The 24,949-nt window shown below is 28.9% G+C and overlaps 2 protein-coding genes across 5 annotated transcripts in view; one reads left to right on the top strand and one right to left on the bottom strand.

Annotated features, from left to right (window-relative positions):
- Nucleotides 1-666: 666 nt before the first annotated feature.
- Nucleotides 667-1,971, bottom strand: PQBP1 (poly-glutamine tract binding protein 1). The gene has a single exon (XM_075379738.1). It carries the CDS (start codon nucleotides 1,808-1,810, stop codon nucleotides 863-865), a length of 948 nt encoding a protein of 315 aa, XP_075235853.1. The 5' UTR covers nucleotides 1,811-1,971; the 3' UTR covers nucleotides 667-862.
- A 457-nt stretch (nucleotides 1,972-2,428) lies between these two features.
- upSET (SET domain-containing protein upSET) overlaps nucleotides 2,429-24,949 on the top strand; it is a 91,424-nt gene continuing 68,903 nt past the window's right edge. For all 4 annotated transcript variants that reach the window (XM_075379283.1, XM_075379279.1, XM_075379282.1 and 1 more), the window contains exon 1: nucleotides 2,429-2,643. The gene's annotated coding sequence lies outside the window, so the exon portion shown is untranslated. The remainder of the gene's footprint in view (nucleotides 2,644-24,949) is intronic.

The following is a 24,949-nucleotide window of genomic DNA, read 5'->3' as shown; positions in this document are numbered from 1 at the left end:
ATAAAAAATTAATAACAATAAATACATTTTTGGTTAACTTTTTTTAAATAATAGAAATAAATTTTAAAATAATCTCTTGAATGAATCCTTTTCTATTATACATAGAACTTTTAAGATATATAATAAAAGATTGTATTATTTTATAAATGTACAAATATTCTATCAAACATTAAATTTTCGTTGATTATGCTAATGTACCGATAAATTTTTGAACGTCAAAATTTGTAACTTTCTGCTTTCAGTAGTATAAGAAAATAAATTACTGAAAAATATCCTATTATGGTAGAGGCAATTCCTTTTTCACTAGGAATTTATGCCAATCCTATGAAGACTTATTATATTTCACTTTAAAGATAGGTATAACTACTAACCTACTACTATAGCCTTCAGTTACAAAATACTTTACAACCAGAGCTTTAATTCGAGTAACTAACCTGATTATACTCACACTGAATTGGGTTTCGTTCATTGGAGAAATAATAAGTGTTATCCTGTAAAAACCCCATTATTAATACCCAATATACAGCATAATTAAAGAAGTATCTTCTTGTAGTAACTGAAATAAATAAAAATATTGTGGTAGTGCATTTAAGCAGTTTTCTTTTTTATTAAGATTTTTACACATTATAAACCTGTTTAAATAATAAATTATTTAACAGGTTAGAAGAATTATGAAAATAAGTTTACTGCTGTTAATTTTGTTCATGGAAATCATTTTAAAGTAAAATGTATTTCACAAAGTTCGCAAAATATATATTTTTTTCACATTTTATTAACTTCTACTAAAAAAACTGATGGAATGATGTTATTTAAAAATTAATTATTCACTGTTGACTATAATAGATAGCATATATTAAAAATGTTATGGTGATTCATCATCTTTATCAGGCTCCAACTGTTTAGATGGCTTCTGTGAAGTTTTTGCATTTGCTCTTAATACAGCTCCAGGATTAGGATATGGGCGCATTTGGTATAAAGGACCTGCTGCAGTGACATCAGCTCCTGTTTTTGCCTCATTACCTTTGCTTAATCCTTCAGACCAACCACCACGAGGTATATCAGAATATGATGCTGGATCCATTGGATCTAAATCATTCTCTCTTGTTTTAATACGTCCTCTTGATCTTCGCTTTTCTTCATTTTCTTTACGCCTACGCTTCTCTTCACGTCTTTTTATTTCTTCATCACTTTCATCTTCAGAACTGTAATTGCTTTTATGTTCTTCTAAATCATCATCATCTTCAATATCTTTTGATTCTCTTTTTCCTTTTCCATTACCTTGTTCTTCTCTCAAGTGTGCAGCAGACTCAGAAATGATAGCTTTTGGATGGGTTGGAGGTAACCAGGAAACAGAATCACTGTCCGTTTCCCAATAGTAATGGCGACCAGTTCCAGGATCATATATTTCTTTCCAGTGACTTGGAAGCGGGTGTTTTGATAACATAGCCGCTTTGCGTTTCAAATATTTCGGATCCGGTTCTTTATGGCCGCCTTTCCAATGTTCTTTACAGAACAATGTACATTCATGATATACATTGTATTTATTCGGACATCCTGAGTAACCTCTATATTTTCTATTCGCTAATTCATTATCGTCTAATTCGTCATCTACTGTACGACTATTTATTCTGTTTAAAGAATTACCTTGATTTTCCTGGTCATCGTAATTTTCAGCAATAACTTCTTCCTCGATTTCAGCATTATTTTGTACTCGTGCATTGTCCGTTTTAGTTTTTTCTTCCACAGTTACATTTTTAGTTATTAAACCTCGCTTAGCCAAACGTGCGGCAAGGGCCGAAGGAAGTGGCATTTTTATTAGTTATTTTAACTGTAATCTATTCATCTATGAAATTCTAAATTTTTTAAAAACAATTCTGAGTAATTAAGATACACAATATTAAGATGACAATTAGTTCACAACATTAAATTACCTAGTATCAATAGCAACATGTATCACATTCTTTATTACAAAAACATCAATAACTAACCTGAATTAACCAAAAACAAACCACGACTAACTTGATGGCTTTTTTTAAAAGTTTATTTTTTAAACTCCTTAAATTTTGGTAAATAGTTCGGTTAGTAAAGTTAAATTTGCTTACTTTAATTATTCTTTCCAGACTTATTTAGTTATTTTAAATAATATGGAAGGAATAAACGAAACTGAACAAGTGTATAGACAATATTTTATATTTTACTTATTTAATTATGGTTGCAAATTAGATAATTTATTTAAAATAGATTCCTCAGGAAGAGGCTAAATTTTCAGCATTATTTCTACAAAAAATTACGTTTTTATTTAATACCTACTACTTGAAAAAATATATAATTATAATTATTTAGGAAGCAGAATTTTGGGTTCAAGACTAAGGGACTACATGAAACTACTCGTGTGAACCTTTGTTTTTGTATTGAAGGAATGGCCGCCATCTTTAGGTTATACAGCGAATGTTCGGTTGGTAGATTTTAAATGAAGATATTACTGTGAAAATGTGTTAAACTATTTGTTATAAGAAGTGATAAATGTTAAGTACATGAACAAGTATTGTTATAAATATAAACTGTGGGTTTTAATTTTTGCTGTCTCGATTAAATGACTATGTTTATGTTAAATTTTGTCTTTTCGTCTGCTGACACTTACAGGTAAGAAAACAATAATATTTACACCAATATGTTTTTTGTTTTAAATTAATTATCTGTGATGTTTTTCTTGTTTTTTATTGTTATTTTACTTTTTTTGAGCGGTATTATTATCAATTGATGCCATATTATCCCTGGCTTTGATTTTAGTAGGCCATTGTGTGTTAACAATTCGAACTTATAGGCTAAAGCCTGAGAATATATTTTTTGATTTACTCTTTCACATTAATTCAGTTTGGTACATCTATACATTTTTAAATTTGACTGACATTAATAAAAACTGTTGAGGTAGATGTTTCTTTGTTTAAAGTGCTTCATGAGAAATTAAATAATACAAATTAGTATTTTTTTACTCTGTTTTATTTTACGTGGAATGAAGTTATTTTTTGTTGTACGTCTTTGTAGTTGATTTTCTGGAACGTTTTTATTTCTTCATGAGGATTTAGTTGTTTTGTTTTTTTTTGTTATTGAATTGTTTTGTTTTCAAATAAATATGGTTGCTGCCTTTATTTTTACATTTTCAATTGGGTTTCCATGATTATTTTTTACCGTTTTACTATTGTAGTAGGAATCTGCTTGCAGTTATTTTTATATGAATTCTTATTTGTGGTTAACTTGCTTGTTTTGTTTATGTTACTAACTAAAATTATTTAGTACTTCATTTCATTTGGTGAAAAGGAAGGTTTTCATTTATGCAACATTGTAGTGAAGGATTTATTTGGAAATTTTTTTTCTATAAATTTATTATATTTATCTTTAGAAAATACAATTTTTTTATGTTATCAAGTCATTGGGGGTACTGTAAATATTAGTTTTACTTTACATTATGATTTAGTTTAATATTAGTACTTTGTAAATATTTGTTTTAACATTACATTTAGTAACATAAATCTTTTTTCTTTAATAAGTTATAAAACATTAGAAGTTCTTATATGTAAAAAGAATTCCATAGTGTTAATGTTATTTGTGTCGCTTAACATTCTAATAATAAATAAACAGGTTTTTTTATTGGTTCTCAATATTTTTAGTTTAACCATTTTGTAAATTAAAACAAATTAATTAAAAGGATTTATCAAGAGGTTAGATATATGCTTTTTTTGTATTAATACCATTTAAAATTCAATCATTAAGAATCTGAAAAAATAATTTTTCTTGCAATTTGTATTATAGTAATTTACAGTCTTATTCAATGAAAGTTTCTATGCATAATTATTTTTTAATTTTTGTGTTCTTTTTTCTGTTTTCAACAGAAAATTTATATATTTCTAATTAATAATAACTAGTTTAAGAAAATACTTTTGCTATGTAATATAACATGAAAGTGTTATGTATTTTTATAGTAGTTAATTTTAACAAACTAATTTTTATGATTTACTACTACCTATTAATGTAATTCAAAATGAAATTATTAGGTAGAGTATTGGTGATAGGAATATTTTTAATTTTTAACTATATTGTAATTGTTTTACGAGACTTAAATGAAGAAAGGTCATATTGCAAATTAGCTTACAGTGATAAGAGGTTGCCATCAAAGTGTTAGTGTTACCCAAGTTTTGTATTTGCATAAAAAAATGTAATAATTTTTTGAAGAGATAGATGATGATAAATAATATTGTTTAATTTGACCAGATAACAATTTTTTAAAGGAGTTCCGTCAACATCTTGTTGACTGAACATAAACATCTTGTTGACTGAGTATAAAGGTATACCTTTATACTTACTTTCTTCTGGTGTAATTTTAAATATATTTTAATTTTTCTAACATATTTACTTTTTTTAATAATATTTTCTGAACGATTTTAGTGGTTTTCCTGAATGACCCATCAATGTTGCCTATTTTTGGAAATGTATGCCATTTTTTACAAAATAATTTTGTGTAATTTAATGGATACTTTTATTTTTATATTTCTGGTCAAACCAATATTTGTTTTGGTTATGTACTACGAATTTCTTTTGTTTTGGTGTTTTAGGGTATAATGAAATAGCATTTTTGTTTCTTTAACCGTTAAATAAAATAAATTTGAATCTTTGACTGCCATATTGAGTATTTTTTTTTATAGCAAAGAATTAAATTTTATTTTATAGACTTCCAATATTAAATTTTAATATAGCATCCAGACAATGTGATGTATTTAACCAATCTCTGCGTTGGTGTAATACCCACCTATAATGATTCTGAATTTGAAAAAGTTTTAATAGGCTGTGTTATATGATATACTAATTGCATGGTTATAATTGATTAAATATTTTATTTCTAAACAAAAACACTTATTCTGTTACTTTATAGGTTTATGTTATTGTATGGTGGTTACCTAGTAATTCGTTCATTAATTTTTTTATTTGTGTTTTTTGTGAGATTTCATTATTTTGCATCACAATTTCTTATTTGGGTACTGAACATATCTCCATTTTTTACTTTGTTTCATGTAATCTTTTTTTTAACATTTTTTGTTACATCTTTTAATTATTTGTATGTTTGTTCTGATAGATTTCCTTCATTTGCAAAATTGATTAATCCTATTTGTCTGAGTTATATTTTGCACAATATACGATTTTTCTTTTTATTTATTTATTCTAATTAAGTTTTTGTTTGTACTTGTTATCAATCAGCCTTATTTTTAAAGTTTTCACATAACATTACATTTGCATTCTCCGTTTTTTGTTTGAAGCATGTCACTCTTTAAATAATGTTAATGTAAGATATTAATTGATTAATACGAATGTTAATTACAGAGTTACATGAATATGTTTATCTTTAATGAAATTGAGGAATTGTACTAATTTGTAAATGTATAATAATTCTGATTATTATAATTGTTATGATAGTTATAATTAAAATCCTGTGTATTGTAAAGTTATAGAAATCAATTCACTAAACCTATTGTGTAAATAAGTTTTACTTTCTGATGTATATAGTAAACAAATACTCTGTGTTTGTTCACAATCTTGCATGCGCACACGCACATGTATTCTATAATCAGTAGCAAAGTACACCAGCTTAAAATAAATTAATCTATCTTTGAGAATATTTTAATACTTTTTTTATTGCCTTATAAATAGTGTCATTAGTGTGTGGGTCTGTGAATTGAAATTTTGCATCAGGATTCCATGCACGCTCTGTATAATAGTTGAAAAAATTTTACTTCTGTAGAAAAAAAATGAGAGTTAGATATGATTTCCAAAACAGCTTGATTGGGAGAAGCTCGTAAAAGAGTGTGGTTTAAATTATTTTTGGTATTAAACTGCAGATGACAAATTTTTTTTAATGAATTTTAGGGGGAATTAATTTCAATCATCCAAAATCAGATCTTCATACTTTTAAACTTTTTAGTTGTTTTGTTGCTAGAATTGTGTGTGGTTTTTATATAGAGTGCAGTTTATCACTTTTAAGTAGTTAGACCTTTAATGTGAAATATTACTTGCTGATTTGTGACAATATCTCGAACATTTAGTGGTTTGGAAATTAAAATTACAACAATGTTTTATTTACATCACAGAAAAATGGTAAAGTACCCTGATAATAACTTAAGTTGTAGCCTCCAATTGGGAGTGTTGTCATTCTTAGAATAGCAGCTCTGCCTTCACGACTGCCAAAAAATTAGTTTCCCATCTGGGATTTCATAACCTCCAAATTATCCAGTGTAGCTTTCTGCACGAAAGCTCTGGATCTTAGAGATTTAGGGATTCCACTGCTCATTGCTCATTTTATTTTTTGATTGAAATATATGTTTAGTTAAAAAAAAAAACCCTAGCTAATGCATATAATGTGGCTGTCTTTTGTGTAATGGTTGTTCCTGCATTTACAGACTACAATCCAGTCTAAAGTTAGAACTGAACTGCAGGGCAAGATTTATCCTCATAATTAGTAAACCACTGTTAAGAGTATTTTCCCTCATTCATCTTTAAGGTGGTAAAAAAATATTTGTATATCTTAAATTTGCAAAAATATTTATCTTGATGGTGGTTAAAAATAGGGTAGGGATTTTCTTTTAAGTAATCCCATATCAAGAAGAAACACGGTTAAGGGTAGATCCCTTCATGTTGCTTGTGTTAGGTTAGTGATAGAAACTTGAAATATGGATGTAAATATTAATGTACTTTGAATAAATATTTCAGATTTTTCTTTAAATTACTTGTAAGAAGGAAAGCAGTATTATTGGAATGAAAAGTAGAGTTATATGGATTTGGTTTATACTCTGTGGCTGTTGAAATTTAAAAGTTGGCAGAGTTGCCTTTAAGAAGAGACGTTTTCCTTTTGCCTCAAAATAGTTAAAACTTTCAAGAAATTTAAACATTTCAAAATCTCGTGTGCGTTTTATATAGATAGAAATTTGGTAATAAAGTAAATAAATTGAATACTAACATGTAAGTAACATGAATATGAATACTATATAAACAATACAAACATGAATACTATAGTATAATACAGTTTTATTTTGTTGATGTGAGTTATATTTTTTAGGAATGTGACTTGGCAAACTGTGCCATAGAAACTCGTAATGATTTTGGGTTCTGCTAAGTGTATTTATCATTCAGTTAACATTGATAATTTTAAAAGGCCAGTTTTTTTTATTACATTGTTTGGGTCTAGATCATTGTAAACCATCATCATTCAACATAATTGTACAATTTGTTATTTCTTCATTTTGAGGATTTCATTAGTTCTTACAAAATTAAAAATGCAAGTTTAAAGCTTTTAAATCTTTACATATAAATATACTTTAAAAGATTCAAAATTTGTACGCTGTCTAGACAGGTGTACCATAGCATTGTTAGAAATTTTTCGGTTTCTACTTTGATATTAAAACAGTCTATTATAATAATGCTAGTATGAAATTGTTCTGTAGGGAAATTAATTATTAATTACTTAATAATACTTATTCTTAATGAAATATGCTTTTGAAATTTGTAGTTTTTTCTGAGTCTGCAATCCAATTTACTAATTGTTTTTGAATATTTTAATTTTTTGGTAGACCTTAATTGAGGATTTTGCTCATTTATAAAACGGTGTGATAATTTTTTTCTGGAAGTTGCTATTTTATTCTTCTTGGAAAAGGACTTTTTATAGCAAACTTTTGGTTAAAATTAATACAAAGACATGCAGTTATATTGAATGGAAAAATATTGTACATTTCTTTCCGAGTTATAGTATTAGATTTCTTCAGGGGTTAGAAGTATTCAAGATGAGATCTGGTATTGAAAAATATACTAGCTGGTTGGCCCACTTTATTTTTTGTTTTACTTCAGCTCAAGTCTAATGAACTTCCTTTTTTTATTGGTCTTGTTGCTACAATAAACTGTTACCTCTTAGTGGAGGAATTAAACATTTTTTACAGGAGTCAAACTGCAGTCAAAATGAAAATTTTTTATGTGGTAATTTTTCTTATGGCCAAATATTAACGTATAATTCATTTTAGTAAGTAATTTAGTTTTTTTTAATAATTCATTTTTTAACAAGGTTTTAAATTTAACTTACTGAAATTTTATCATTTTAATGTTTCCTTGTTATAAATTTAAGCCTGCATAAAATAATATTCTGCAATTTTATTTGCAGAATTTTAAATTAATTTAATAAATTCTGTTTTTTATTTATAAATTTTATAATTTTTTAAGTGGTTCTTTTCTATTCTATATATAAAAAATTATTTATTTAAGATTTCATTCCTGGGGGTGGGTTATGATTTTTTCCCTAACATTTTTAGGTTTTGTAATAAAAAACAAAATGTTTCTAAAAAGTATTGATTTGTGAAAGTGTGAGAGATGCTAAAACATGATAATGTATGATTTTTTTCTAATTTTTGTGTGCTACAAGAGTGAGAAAGAATATAATTGTGGCTCTTGTCTAACAATTACAATATTTGGCCCAAATTTATTACTTCTTGCACACTCAGCTGTTTTAGATACTCTTACCTGAAGAAGATAAAACAACTTAAAATTCCACACATTTGTTTTCATATCGTTTGAAAAACTATATGCTGTCATGTCCTTAAAAGATACATGAAAAGCTATAGCAGTAAAACAGCTTAAATCACCATCCTAACTCAAGCCATTACAGGAAAAAAACAATTAACATAAAAATAAATTTTTCATTTTTTTTGTTTAGATCATGTCATCTTTAAATATGCAGAAGCATGTTTGAAGTCAGTAAAAAAAAAAAAATAATAATAATATGACAGATCTCCTGCTTCTAGTCTCCCAGCAGAAATATTTCTACAATTCTTCAGGAGTGCAAATGTGTTACACAATTTACACTGACACAAATTTTGTACAGCACCATATTGATGACTCATATTCCTATACAAATGCAGCATTGCAGCAATTTCATTGATAAATTGTATCCCAATGTTTATTTCACTGTCAAACAGCAATCATAATTTTCAGTATATATATAGAAAACTCACGACTGATAGACTTAGTTGTTAATGCATCTAATCAATCCTTGTCAGCCAATAATGATGAAATACTAAACATTATGAAATATCTAGGATATGTTAATAGCTACTTACTCAGTTTATATTACAAAAAATACAAAACAAAATCAAAAACACATTTTACCAGTAAAATGAATAATTCTAATGTATATTATAATTATTTACACAAAATTGCCAATTATTTAAGAAAAGAGAATGTTTATTGGTTTCATTACGTACAATTGTTCATTCATATAACAAAATACATTTGTAAATGTAGCTATCCATGAATCTATGATGCTTGAATATTATATCGAACAGACTGGATGGATGTTTATTCTCCGGAACTAAAAACTACGCAACCATATACAGTCAGCATGAAGTGAAATTTACTAACACTGAAAACATTAAGTTTGATGAGATATTTAATAAAATTATGTAATCGAACTAAAAAACTCAACCAGTAATCAAATGTTTGGCCACATACTAGAGTTCTTACAACCACTTTAAGACTGTCTTTACTAACAGATTCATCTGCAACACTACTGAAATATGAGCTAAATAGTAGCTTCTTAAGGGTTTTTACATGTGTGTTTAAAATAAATTATTTTTTTTTATATTTAAAAAAATTTTGATAATTTTTCTTTATTTACACTGTTTGTTCTGACCATATCCCATTTTATACCATTGGCTATGGTATGTTTTAATGGTATTAAAACAGACTCTACCCGTTTTATACTAATTTCAATTTATTGGGGTGTGTTCTTGGTGAATACATCACGTTCATTCCTAAATATGATTAGATGGAATTTAATGTGAGAGAATTTAGTGTTTTGCTGATAATGATAAGTTATTTGATAGAAATGGATTTATGGTGTGGGTCAGAATTTTAGCTTTTAATTGTAATTAAAAAAAAAATATTTTCTTAAAAATAAAGTGATTAAATCCTAATAAATTACATATTAACAATCCTCTTATAATATGTGAATAGTATGTCTGGAAAAATTGAGTGGTGGTTCAGTTACTTTGTTATTTAAAAACAATTTTTTTTAATTAAAAAAACTTTGTATCATATAACATTGAACAATCCTAAATTCTTTCTTTATAAAATTATATTAATTGCATTGTGTTAACTCTGTTCAGCAAAATAAGGATCTCATGACTAAAAGCATAGATTTTAATAATTCTTATTTTTTGAAGGAAGTTCTGGTGGTCAAATGTAATAATATTATTTTAAATACCGATAACAGAAAATTTGTTTAAATGAAAAGAAATTGAAAATGAAAAAGTTAAAAAAGATATATTTTTATTGGTTTTACTATCATTATTACTTGTATTAAATCTGTATAAATAATGATGTACAGTTTGAAATAATTCTGATGTTTAAGGTATTTACATGTGAAATTACAAGATAATAATATTGGAAATTTACAGACAGCCTTAGGATTTACATTTCTCTGTAGTCAGTTTCTTATTTTTCTTGATTCTCTTGTGAATTGCTTTAACTTATAAACTTGACCTTTTAGGCCATTTTGTATTTGAAATAAAATTAGAAAATGTTGTAAACTATTTTTACTATTAAAAGTTAATTAAAAAATAATACTGTTTAAATGGCTTAAATTTTGAAATCTGCATCAAATTATTAAGGGTTAGTGTGGTTGTTGCCAGTTGGTTTTTTAACTAGTTAGTTTACTCTATTGTAAAGAAATATTTTTTTTTTAATAGATATAAACTATTGATTTTCTTTTTGTAATGTACACGCACACAAACAGGGTGTTCGAATTAAAAGAGGCCCCATCACTTAATTTAGTAAATAATAATAATAATTTTATAAATAATAATTTATTGGCAATTACTTGAATAATTATTTACAGAAAATTATGTCCATCCACTTCTATGCATTTGTCAGCACGTTTGACCATGTTTCTGGCTATTCTTGTTAGCTGTATCCTGTCTGTTTCCTGGGTGGGATTTGTCTTCAGTTCCTGCAGGGCACAGTGATTGCTCATATAAACAATTTTTTTTAAGAAACCTTACAGAAAGAAGTCTGGACTAGTCAGATCAAGGGATTTTGGTGGCTATAATCCTTTAAAAATGATACTTCTATTGAAAAAATCTTATACCATCTTCATGATTGAGTGAGTTGTATGGCAAGTGGTGCTGTTCTGTTGCAGTAAAGCTATGAACTGTTGGTTAATTTCTTGGTAGACAGCAGCATCCACAGATAATTAAAAAAATGGTTTATTTTTCATCGCCTTGAAACTCCACATCATAGCCTATTTTTTGTGGGTGTAGGGGACATTCAAAAAAATGTAGATTTTCAGTACCCCAGGTTTGGTTGCTCACTGTTAAAAGTATATAGTAAGTTGTTTTAAGATTCAGATTGTAATTGTAAGTGGTTTATATTTTTTACATTGTTCATTGTTTTCGTCATTGTAAAAATGATGCATTGTTTTAAACTGATAATTTTCCAAGTAATTATTTTTAATAATCATTAGTATACATTTGTTTGGATATAAAATTATTTATTTTAATTTTTTTTACAAATGTCACTTCAAACTATTGAATGGTTTCAGTTATATATTTTTTTCTTATTACCGTGCATATTTTAAAGTAAATTGCTCATGTTAATTAAATTCTATCGTAGAATTGGATCTTTATTCCTTGCAAACACTAAAAAGTAAATATTCAGTTGTGTATTTAAGAATTTACTTCAAAATTTATTACTGAGTTAGTGTTCTTTATGTTTGTGAGAAGTTTTGTTGCTGTTAATTTATATATCAATTGGGCTTTTAGATTGGTTGTTTATTATAATTATATAACAGCCTAATTGATGAGCTTTTCAGCATTTCTACAATTTTTTTATTAGTTTTGGTGATCTACGGGAACAAGTTGATTGTATGTGACTAGATAATTTATATTTCAAGTCTATAACATATCATAATTTACAGGATGTTAAATCCAAGATTTCCAGTGATCCACTGTTTTGCCATTTGATTAACCATCTCGGTCAGCAATGGCATTTTTCACATGTTACAAATTTTCATGCCACCAACAGTCTGCTGTTTCTTTAAAAGGGAAGGGATCAACCCAGAGGTTCATAAGTTTTAAGTAATAATCATACTAATAACTATGTATAAATAGTACCAAACTATGTATAATATCTATTTATTTCAGTGTTTTATCCCTACATTTTCTGTATCACTTGAAATCCTCCCCTCCTTTTTTTAATCAAATTTGTCACTGCTGTCTAACTTGATCGTGTTTATTTAAAATTTTTTGTAATTGTAAATCTATAATATTATTTGTTTTCATATGCAAATCTATCATTTCCATTCACTTTTTAATAAATTTGAGAATAAGCTACAATTAATAAACATTTTATAAGAACATTCTGCAATGCTAAACATCATACATAAACAGAATCTGTAATTGTCATGACGCATCTGTATCTGTGTAATGAGCATTAATTTTCCATAGTAAAAATATTGAAGTTGCTGCTATCTGTTGCCTAAAAATTCAACTGTGTTAAATATACAGTACATGGGCGATGATCTCGTGTGTATACGCAGAAAGTAATCATTGTGGATGGACAAAGATTCATATATTTATGCGGGTGGGTTAATGTATACATTTTCCCTATATTACCGCATTAATATTTCATGTAATTATACCTTTTGTCTTCATGCATATCCTATTGACCATAAGAAAAATTGTTCACTATCCATTTGTCAGATTTCCATCCATTTGCCTTTTCATAATTTATGTATCTGCCCTTCTTTTAGTCTGTACTTTCCAATTTTTCTGTTATTTCTTGTATTTAAGTTTCACCTATACAAAGTCTAGCATATCTTTCTTTGGTTATGCTTTTTTTGCAATTTGATCACCAATATAAGTTTTAGTTGTATTTCTGTGGCTTCCGTAATTTCATTTTAGGATATATCTTGTATTGTAACATCCCACATTGTATTGTTAAATTTTTCATGTTGTGACTTTTTTTGGGGTATTCTTTCACGTTTGATAGCCGCTATCTAGTTTTATGTCTGGAATGTAATTTTAATTATTTTAGTATGTTCTATAGCACAACTTCTCAAATATTTATTATTAATTCTCGTGATCAGTATCAACTCTTAAGGTTATCATTATTATTATTGTTAACTTTTATTGTTAATTTTGTTTGGTTTTTATACTTTTATCACATTTACTTCTAGATTCTTTTGTGATCATCTTCCTCTACTTTGTTATTCGATACAATAATTTTCTTACAGTCTTTTGTGTCATACCAGTTAAATAAATGCATGTATCAAATTTCAAAATCAGAAGTTAATAGATCAGTTTTTAGTTGTCTGAATGAATGTTTATTAATTTTTTTTAAGAGTTGGGCACCCATATTATATTGTACATTTCTCTTTAATATACTGCTACTGCTTTTCAAATTACTATCTAATTTTTAGGGTATGGAGAATGGAGAAGATGCCTCCTCTTCACAAATGCTACTTAAAACAAAGTAACAGTTTCAATTGTTGTTTATTAATTTTGGATTTTTCCACTATTGTCTTGATTATTTCTGTGAAAATTATGTTCTTTCTTTTGTATATAGTGTCTAATTTTTAAAGTGAATATTTTTCCTCTATCAATCTGTTCCAATATGTGCAAGTCCTTAGTAGTAAAATAAGACGTTCATTACAGTATTGCTCAAATTGACACAGTAGCATCATCAACAATGATTATTTTCTATTCTGTTTACTGTTAGTATTCTTTTATGGCCATAGTGAATGAACTTTAAAAATTAAGTGAATATATATTTCTTGAGCATTCATTATGATGAAGTCTAGTTTTAGCTAAACTATTAATTAAATTGAAACGGTTATATTTTCATGTCATGTCATGTCAAACGCAATTAAAAATATAAATGACAATGTTGCAAATATTAGGATAAAAAAATGTGTTTGTATATTTGTAGTAAATTACAGTGTGTGCCATTACCATCATTACTTGATGTAATCTAGTTGATTGTTATTCTTAAAGTGGCTGCAGGATTAAATAGTGATCCATTCTTGTTTAACCTTCACACACACACACAACACACTTTATCATATCTTGATTCTATTTGTATTTTTGTTTTACATACATATTTGCATGTGTGCATGCGTGCACATTTATATGGTCTTAATATTTGCTGTTTACATTTTACCAGGTTCGCATTATATTTTATTGTTATAATCATTTATTTATTTGTTCATATTGTATTGTTTTCTTCATTAGAGAGAGAAGAAAAAAATGAATATCACAGCTCATTGTGGTTTATGTGCACATGTAATAGGGTTTTGTTTTTTTTCTTTGTTATTGCCTGTCTGTTTTCTTTCTACACATTTTGTTAATTACTTTATTCTGATTATATTAATGTGTATTCTTTTTTTTCCCTGGAAAATAACATAAAGGATATATTTATCCTTTTATTATTATCATCTTTTATGACCGCATATGATCACTTAAGTCAGTCAATTATCCAAGTCTCTTTGATGGGACTGTTGGGCCTTGCGTTCCTTCCAATAATTTTTCATACGTTCCAATCTTTGTGCCCTTTCTAGTGTAGAAAATGTTCATGTAGCGAGTTTTTTCTTGTGAGTGTGAAGCGAGTGTTTTGTTCTTGATTTTCTTTTTTAATTTTATCTTATCTGTTGTGTTTCTGGTGTAACGCAATTTTTTTCTGATCTGCATCCTATCTTGGTGTTTTTCAAGTTGAGATTGTACTGTACTAGCTGTTTCAGAAGTCTTGTATCTTGCATCCTCATCATATGTCCATAGAATCCTAGTCTCCTCATGCATGATGTTAGTGGTTGGTTCTAACTCTTTGTACATGACTTTGTTGGACACAATTCACTACTGCCTGTCTTTCTGGTACTTTTTATTGATGCATGTTTTTACAATTCCTCTTTTGATTTGTCTTTGACAGACAAATGTCTGTCTGTCTTTGATTGTTCATTCAGGTGGAAGGGTGTTTCTGCTGCTTATGTGTTTTCTGGTTTTTATAACTGTGTTGTAGCGCGTCGTGTTTTTGCATTTATTGATAGGAATTTTTTTTGTGAGTGTATCATGTTAATTTTTGAGCTTTAGCTAGTTAGTTTTTTCTTATTTGGATTGAGGTTTACATTAGGTTGTTTATTATTATTTCTCCAAGGTATTTAAATTGACTTACTATTTTGATTTTATTACTCTATGTTTACTTCTTTTAATCATGTTGGTATTTGGGGTTTTATTACTATACTTTTTTTACTTCTAAGTAAAACTTTTTTTCCATTTATGAATAAAGATTTGTAACTAACTGTATGATTATTTTTATAACTGAATGTATGTATTTGAGAACAATTTGTTAAAATGAAACTGCTGGGTTTTCCAGTAAATTAAATTTTGCTTTTTCCAACATTACAAAGCATTGCCACACTCTCTTTCACACAACACACACATTGTATCATATGATCATATGTCAATTTAAAATTTTTGAGCCCCCTTCCTGAAGGGCTAATACTATAAATCGGGCTTACTGAGTTAGCCCTTTTATTAGAGAAGATTTCTAACAAGTGAATCAGGAAATAAAAATATTAGTGGAGCATACAAATGTAGTTTTAGCTATCAAACATGTTGGCCCCTATTTTGGATTGGGTGATCAGAATTTAGTTTTAATTGTATCATTTTTCTCGTCTCATTGAGCTCTTTAAAATTACCATTAGTCCCATTTGAAATTTTTTAGTTGTCCCCCCCACATACCATCGCCCAAATATTAGAGTGAAATAGACGTACATTGAAGTAGCTCCTTGGTACAAGGAAGAATGCTGCAAACCCTTGTTTAATAATCCTCATTGTAAAAAAAAAAATATTAGGTGTAAGTTACTTTTCAGCTACCTGACGCAGAGAGAGAGCAAGTGAGTGAGTGTTTGTACTGGGTGGCTGAAAAGTAACTTACACCTCCTAACTTTGTTTTTAGAATTTAAAATTCACCCTTATTTTTAATTTGAAATTCTATTGAAAAATATCGTTTAAGTGTGTAACAAAATTTTATTTTAAGAGTATTTTATAAAAATTTGGTTGGTGTGATATTGAATGTTTGTGTTTTTGAAGACACTATACGTTATAAATATTACATTACTACTGATTGAATTAACAGGAATGTTGGGCTAGAACTTGATGTTTTTCAAATTCTTCAGTAGAGATTTCACATTTTGGCATCGGTAGATGATTATGGTTCTATCCGGTTTCCTTAGCCAAGCATGAGTTTTTTCACTGATGACATTTGGAGGAGATAGAATAAATTTATTATTCCCTAAATATGTGCTAGTCTATACAACATTTTAATTCAGTAATGTATTGTGCTTTAATTCCTAGATAGTCACCCCCCAATTTCCTGAATAATTGCAAACAGTATGTACATCTCCACTACACAGAGGTTGTTGGTGGCTGGGTTTGTTTGTAACATTTTGCAGTCCTTCCGTGGATTAATTATACATCATCCTATCTTTTTTCTGTATTCTTAATTCTCATTTCTCTGCGGTCTTTATGTGTTTTACTTAGATGCCCGTTGAATTATTGTTAAGGATCTGGGGACTTGTAAGTTGACTGTGCCCGTTTATATTTGTAGTTTAGTGGTTCATGGAGCCATGTTGATGTATTCATGTTTCTTATCTGATGGTCTTACAAATAGTCCATTTAAGATTCAAATTTTTTCCTAATATATATTTGTCTTGTCATGGTAATTACAACTTTTATAAATAATATTCAGTTCTTAATGCTTTGTATTACAGGCATTTTAAGTGAAATATTTTTATGTACTATTTCTGAAACTAAACTTTTCTTATAATTAACAGTTTGTTCTTATATTTGTAAAAATATGTTAACATTATGAATCTGATTCTGCGTGTTTTGTATCTTGGGGGAACCTTGAACAGTTATCAATTTTACTTTTTTTAATGTAAATTGTTTTAGGAAAAATATATTTAATATTGAAATTATCTGCCATACAATATTTTGTTATTGGTTTTTTTTTATTTGGTGCAGATACTAGTTCTTATTTTTTAATTTCTTTCTGTATAATTTATTGGAAAAGTATACAGTAAGGATTTTACAGACTACTCTTTTCTGCTCTTCTGCTTGGCATTTTCAGTATTTTGAATAATAAATATATAGAAAATTACGTTTTGTATGTGTTGAATTTTCATCATGTTTACTACTTATATTATATTTACATGGGCGGTATTGAATTAAGATTGATCGGTTTTCCTGACTGTCGAATGTCAATCCGAGTCTTGTTTTGTGCCGTATTAAGTGAATTGAAAGCCTACATCACAAACTATTGCATAGGTAGATAGTTGTTGAATTGATGACTAGGTTATTAACATTAAAGTAGGGATGGCGGCAACGGCAAGCTGCTGCCTTTATTGTGCTGGTCGGCTGTGTTCTGTGTTTGAGTTGAGAGCTATATCGACTTCGGTTCGCTCTCTACACAGTTTAGGGGTGGAAAATCGATCCTGTTGCATTCTATCCTTATACCAGTCTTGCCAGTCGTTGGGGAAATTTATTTATTGGTCTTTCTATCTTGTTTTTCCTATCTATCTTCGCTGTCATCGTTTCTTTCGTTTCTTTCTTCATGTTCGTTCGTTCACGCAGTTCCCTCCCTGTTTATTTTACTCCGTTCTATTTTTGCTTTTTATATTTTATTTATAATCAGATTTAAATTGTTCGCTTTGTGTTTATTTTTTATCTGCCATGTGATACTCATCTTGATGGAAAAAATTATATACAAACTGCGAAAGTTTTCCGTTGCTTGTACTGGTTTTTTTCTTTAATAATGGTTTAAAAATCGACTAGCTTTCCAAAATACTAGTTGTATATCACAGAAATTTAACCTTCCTGCGTATAGAATGTTTGGTAGCAGATATGTTGATGTTTTCCTACTGTTAAGAGAAACTAAGCTATGTAACTAATTTTGTTTTTCATAATACTATAAATATAATAACACATGTACAACTAGTACTATTGGTTAAAGATGTATTGATTTATTTGTAGTTTATATTTAATTAATAAAAAACCTGACCAAATTAATTTAATTTCTCCACATTTGTGCTCGTATATACCAAATTCAAATATAATAGTTTTTTAAACACTTTCATTTCCCTGATTTTTTGTTTATTGATAGCCGCCTTTTAATATGTAAATTCTTTATTCTTTAATCGTTTAAATCTGCGTGTTTGTTAATAAAACTTATTTATTATCTTTTATTTGTTTTTAGTTTATTCGCAAAATTAAAAATAATAGTTATTGGGATAACTGTTTGGTTTTTGTCATTCACAAAGCCCAGTAATGGATGAATCATTGAGTTTTCATGTACTTAGTATTTATACAAATAAAAAATTTATTTCCGACGGTAGATTTTATTTTTTGTGACAATTTAATTTAGTTGGACATGTTTTATTTTAAAAATAAATTTTTGAACCGTACAATATTGGAAGTAATTGTTTTTGTTATTCTATTTTCATAAAATAAATTTATTTTTAATCTTTTAGTGTATGCTGTGATTGTTAGGGAATTTTCGCGTAGCTTTGTTGGCAGTACTTGTATAAAATAGTTGTGACGTCATTACTGATGGGTTGCTATGACAACTTGTGGGTTGTTTTCCTGTCTTCATTTGTCTTCTGTTTCTTTTCTGTGCTATGTAATTTTTGAACTCCTCTTCACCCCTTCCTAGCAACACATTTCTGTTTATTAATTGAAGAGGAGTGTTTAATCCTAGACCTTGGAAGTGTCCCGGATGATTTTATTAATTTATTTTTACGTACATTCTTTTATTAAATATATATATATATTATATTTAGTACTCTGCTTAGGGGGGTATATTTGTAAATATAATCTTTGATGTCGGCTTTACCTTCGGGGGATTCCTTTTTTTTAACTCTCTGTAGTAATGTGCATTTTCAAATAAATGCATACAACAGCACTGGAAAACAGAAAATGATTTAATTATAACATTTATTATTCAGTTTGTGATGAACGTGTTAATAATAATTTTTCAAAATCGGTAAGACTTCGTTGCCATCTTATTAACATACAAATTACGCGTATTATAATTTATTTTCATTGTTAATAAAACGTAAACGATGTAATTTTCTTAACATTTAGCTTTATCCTTTGTTGATTTTAATATTTATTTTATCACTGTCTGCGAGTACTAGATTTCTGTTGAATTACATTTTATAACAATTATCCTGATGTGATGGATTGCAGGAGAAAAGATTCACAGTAGAATTCTGGGACAATTTAAGCGACTAATTGATTGGATAACCAGGACTGTAAATACATCATACTAGCTGGTCGGTTGTATGTATTTTAGACGGAATCCTTTTTACTTTTTTTTATCGAGTAATGAGGGATTGAATGTTGAAAACTCATCCCGTTAAAAAAAAATTACGTGGCATTATTAAAAAAAAACCCTTCATAAGTTCCATTCGTCCTAGTGATTTACATTTTAAGTGCCGTATGTAGGATTCCTAGTGTATACACGTTCTTGCTTATTTAGTTAAAGATTGACCTCAAATTTTCTACGTATCGATATTTAAAAAAATAATTTGAGTAATGTTTTAACCAAAATGAATCGATTGCATCCCTAGTGCTTTCTCTTGTTAATTTTTAAAATGTTATCGCTTGATTTGTTTGTATATCAAAATACAATTTGGGACTAAGATTCAAATTCCACTTCATCTAATTAATTATTTTCACTGTCCAGATAATATTACAAAATGAATGTTTTGAAGGAGGGTATCATAGCCCTCTCAGAAATTTCAAAAAAAATTTCTAAGGGAGTTTGTCTTTCTTAAACAGGGATCGGGGGCCCTTCCAAAAGGAGCTTCTGGGCCCGTTCGTGGTGGCGAATTTCAGATCGCTCTTAAGTCAGATTTAACTTACTAACATTTTATTATGCAATGTTCGGATCATAAATTAACTTTTGGCTTGAATTTAAGGAAGAATTTGAAAATTTAAGGAAATCCCAATTGAGGTATACATTAAATTTTAATGAATCAAAAACTATTATCAAGGAATCGTAAATAAGCCCGAAGAATTTCATTGTTGTTTTATGTTAGAGAAACAAATATGAATTTCTTGCTCCATATCGTACTAAAATTGTTTGTTCGAGTCATCTATAACAATCATTAATTCGGGTTAGAAGTGCGGTTTCGTAATATTGGTGTCAAATAAAAGCGCGGGCTTTTTTTTGTTCAAAATCACCGTGCACGCTTACTGTATTAACCGGCGGGGAGATTCACTAAATATATATATATATATATATATATCTAGCAATACTAAATAAATGTTATATGACACTTTAACTTTATTGTAAAATGTGGATCAAGTTCAATGTACCAAGTTGTTTGAAGAATAAGTTAAAAACCACAAGAAATATGTTAAAAAGGATGTTTTGTTTAATTCTACAACGTTTTAGGCTGTTATTAATTTTACGGTAGTATGCAGCTTAGTATATTCTGTAAATATATTATTTCTCTGTTTTTTGTTCCGTAAAAAAAAAAATTAATGCGAAAATAATTACTAAAAAAATAGTGAATTCTAGTTTAAAAATTTGGTTTGATTTCTAAAATTTGATTTTAATAAGTCTCGTACAGAAAATTTTTTATCATTCTTTATTTACCAATTTTAATCTCTTTAAGAATATGTTTTAAATTTTTATATTGTTATATTCCAAAACTACTCTTTTACATTCAGACTTAGAAATTCAATTACCGGTCGTAATTTATCCATTTTCAGGCTTATGGTTTGGAAACGGTGCCTCTGAACGCAAACAAAAAAGAAGTAAAACTAGTATTACCCGTAGTCAAATCATTTTTATAATTATTTGTAGATGTTGTCTGTAATATATGTATTACAGAATTATGTAGATATAATTGTGTTTGTGCGCGCGCGCAATTAACCTAGAGTTCAGGAATTTAATTATATTTTATTTCATTTTTAATATAATTATCACAAATAGTACATAACTATAACTGTTACTCGAATAATATGAATATCTGTAGAATAAATCGCATAGATTTTAATTACGTATTGTAATATAAATTAATAACACATTTTTACGGTTGAATTTTCAGAAAGTGTTTGTCGGTAATCTTTTCTTTTTTAATAATATGCAATAACTTCATTCCAGACACACTTTAGCGTCTCTTATTACATGGTTGCATTTGTATGAATTTGTTAATTTAATGATTTTATGGTTACAATCGCGTATTGCTAGCGTATAAGCAGGAGAGGAATAAATACGAGCGCGGTTCGGTGTGCCCCAGTGAGAGAGGTCGCTGCGCGCGCATAAGTTTAATGGTACATACTCCCTCACTCATTCTATGTTTGCAATGGTGGGAGGCGGGGCAACAGACTGCAACCGTGTTGCCACTTCGTGAAAACGCTAACCGATGCGATGTTGCCTGCGTCTGCTTGTTGCTGTGGACTTGTTTTTTTCATCAATTTAGCCAGCATAGTTTTGTACTATACCAAAGGTCTACCCCTCTGTCTATATATATATATATATATATGTGCCATCTTCCCATCCGTACACGTTCGCGTGTGTATATCTTTTCTTGTGTGCGTTTGTCGCGCCTCTCTGCGGAGTTCCGCGGCATCTCAGATTTTCAGCAGCAGCAACAGTGAACGGCGTCGGGATCGGTTGTCGGTGGCGACGGTGGTGTTGTTGCCGTCCGCTTCGGCCTACAACGAGTGTGGCACTATGTCCCGTGTTGTTATGCTTGTAGTTGTGGACAATCGAAAGGGCATGTCTTCTCCTTCATCCCTATTCCCGCCACCGGTTACTTGACTGACTAAGATGGTTTTATAATGGTACTGCGTGCGTATTTCCACTCGCTGCATGTTTTATTATTATTTTATTACACCGTTTGTTATATTATTGATTAATGTTCCAAACCTCTTTTCTTCTACTCATGCTGTTACTTCTTCTATCATTGTTATTGTTTTTGCCTCTTAAGTTTTTTTTTCTTTAAATAAGAAATTCGGAATTTTAAGCATTCAATGGCGTTCTTTTTTTCTCTTTAAAATGTTTTCTTTACGAAAGAAAACCAAACGTTTTTTGCAGTACGTGTTAATAATGTATAACATTTGTGTCTCGCCTTGTTTTTATGTTATTCTCACTTACCATTAAAACTTTATTTTGAATATTAATAATACTTTCGTTTTCTTTTCAAGTTATTGAAGATTATAACCTTTGTAATTTTTAAAATTTTCTTTTCTTTAGTTAGTATTTAACTGAATATTTTGTTTTGAAATGTATCCTGGACGACTCTGAACCAATACTTAAAACGTTTTCGTCTGACGGTCAGTCTTAAAAAAAAAAAGCTGAGATGTTTTTAACCATTGTAATAGATTTTATCTATTTTCTTGGCAATGTTACCAAACATTGCTAAAATGACGAACAAGGTTTGTCATTTTAGATGCGAAAAACTTACCAGAAATAATAATAAATGGTTTTATGATGATTTTTCCTTTTGCAATAGTAATATATTATGTCGGCCAGGCTTGTAGAGCCAACTACTACTTTATGTAATTTGGTATCTTAGATCTGATGATGCTTGTTGTAAGAAATTTCAATAAAAGCTTTATTCTTGTCATATTTTGATTTTCTAAAACTTGTGTTTGTTACAATAGATTACGATGGTATATGATTTGTAATAAATTCACAAGGCGTTACATGTTGGTGTATTCGTTTGTAACTATAAGAATCGTGATCACATATTTCGTTTTGTACGGGACTTAGGGCCTAGTTTACTGTTTTTAATAAAAAATAAAATATTCTCGTATAAAGTGATATGTTGGAGGTCCTTCATTTGCCTTGTGTATATCCAACAGTGATATCGACCATATTTTTCGATGTACGACTAGGTTTTGTTAGTCTGCATTTTTTTACTTGTATATTTAGAAATAATGCATTTAACTCCCCTTCCCCGGCATCCAAGCCGTGGTGATGTTTAATGTAGTCAGTCCATACCGTTTTTTTTTTGCAAGAAATAAAAAAAAATAGAAATCATAATTTGGTAACTAACTAATTTAATTTTGTGTAGTAACAAAGATTAATGATAAAATAGTTTTGTTATGCAACAATATCATTTGGAACATTTCTGCTTTGCTCTAGGGTTTATAATTCTTACCTTTTTAAGATGATATCGCCCGAGTTGTAAATGGTAGAAGTATAAATATACTAATTTTCTTATCTTTATGTACGTGGGTGTAGTTTACAGACATAATTAGTTTTTAACCTGGATATGAAATAACCGGCTAGCAGCTGTATTACAATTTCGTCGTCGGCGCGTCTGTACTTGTATGTCGTGTTGTTATTGTAGTGTTCCATCTTTTCCATCTGCATCGGTATCCCCAATCGGGGCCTCTGTTCATCAGTACCCCCTCTTTCATCACAACACGATTGTTTATCCCTTCTCTGCCATACCCAAACTCGTGTTTTATTTCTTTTTCATTTACATTGACGGAGGCACGCGTAGATACGTGCATGTACACATTAATACACAGCGGTTTCCTCCGCCTCTTCCCCTTCCATTATGAGCCTATTGAATGGCCTCGGTGCTCTGTTCCTGTGTTCTGTGTATGTAGTAGAGAGTTGTTGCCAAATGGTAATTTTTGTTCGAAATGTAATGGAACCAATATTCACTTGTTATATAATTATTATTATCAGTATTAGGCCACTACTAATTTCGTATTGGACGATAATTATTCGGTCTATTCAAAAAAGATTTTTTTCGTTATTATAAAATTATTTCCTGTTTTATCAACAAACTCTTCCTTTTACTTATTTGAAAATAAACAGTAATCATATCCTTCATTTTTACCCGTTTTCTCTATTCTTCCAGGTGTTAAATATCATGTTCATTTGAAAAAGAAATTATTTTAATTTTTAAGAATATTGTGAACGTTTTACGTAATTTATTTGGGTATAAAACAGTAGCATCTTCAAGTCGTTTAGCGACAGTCCGTTGTGAACAAACCAAATTGGTTTTTTATCTATCGATGTCGATTTTGTCACTGTTGTTTTTGTAGCAGTCCTCTCTTTTTTAGTTTTGTAGGATATTTTTCATGAAGTACAGAAACCCATCGAGTTGTAATATGTTGTAGATGTTATTGGTTTACAAGGACTTCCCAAGGGGCAATTTTGCTAACTATATTGCGCGTTCAAAAAAAAAACCCCGATGGAATTTCATATATTTTGCTGCCATATATTGCAGCTAGACCAGAAAAAAACTTAAGTAATATTTTGACATAACAGGTGTTTGTTTATATATAGTCTCCTGAAGATGCTATAATCCTTTTGAAGGTAAAAAAGCGTACTATACACGATTAATTAATTATGGTTGGTTAAAAGAATTTGATTGAGGATAAAATAGTTAACTGTTGCCTTTTTCACGCTGAATATATATGTTGTGCCAAGTCTGCCACCAAAATGTAGGCAATTCAGCCCTCTAAGTGATAACATATTCACTCTTGTTTGCCACAGGTTGTATAAGAAAACATTACTGAGAAAAATAACTGTGATTATCATAGGTATCTTTTATGTATCTACGTTACATCTCTTTCAGCCACAGGGCTGATGTAAAATAAATTAATGTACCTTTTTTCTGTTCCGAAACGATGCATTCATATATTGCATCAAAACTGTATAGGAGAAAAGATATTAGATAAAGGAGAAAATTGTTATTAAGGATTAAGAATAATTGTGAAAAAGTTTAGTCAGCAAAATCTAAGCGATTAAAGAATTAGAGGTTGTTAGTTCATCTGAAGTGTAAATCAAATTGGTTATGTTTTAGTAGGATGTCTTGTTGGACTGTGAGGGA

The sequence above is a fragment of the Lycorma delicatula genome, chromosome 12 (genome assembly GCF_047948215.1).
Source record: "Lycorma delicatula isolate Av1 chromosome 12, ASM4794821v1, whole genome shotgun sequence".
Classification (NCBI taxonomy): Eukaryota; Metazoa; Arthropoda; class Insecta; order Hemiptera; family Fulgoridae; genus Lycorma; species Lycorma delicatula.
Note: the sequence above shows the minus strand (reverse complement) of the source record. Positions and strands in the feature narration are given on the sequence as shown.

Bases quoted from the DNA above. Each gene is read 5' to 3' on its own strand.
- PQBP1 (XM_075379738.1), bottom strand. From the start codon at position 1,810: ATGCCACTTCCTTCGGCCCTTGCCGCACGTTTGGCTAAGCGAGGTTTA.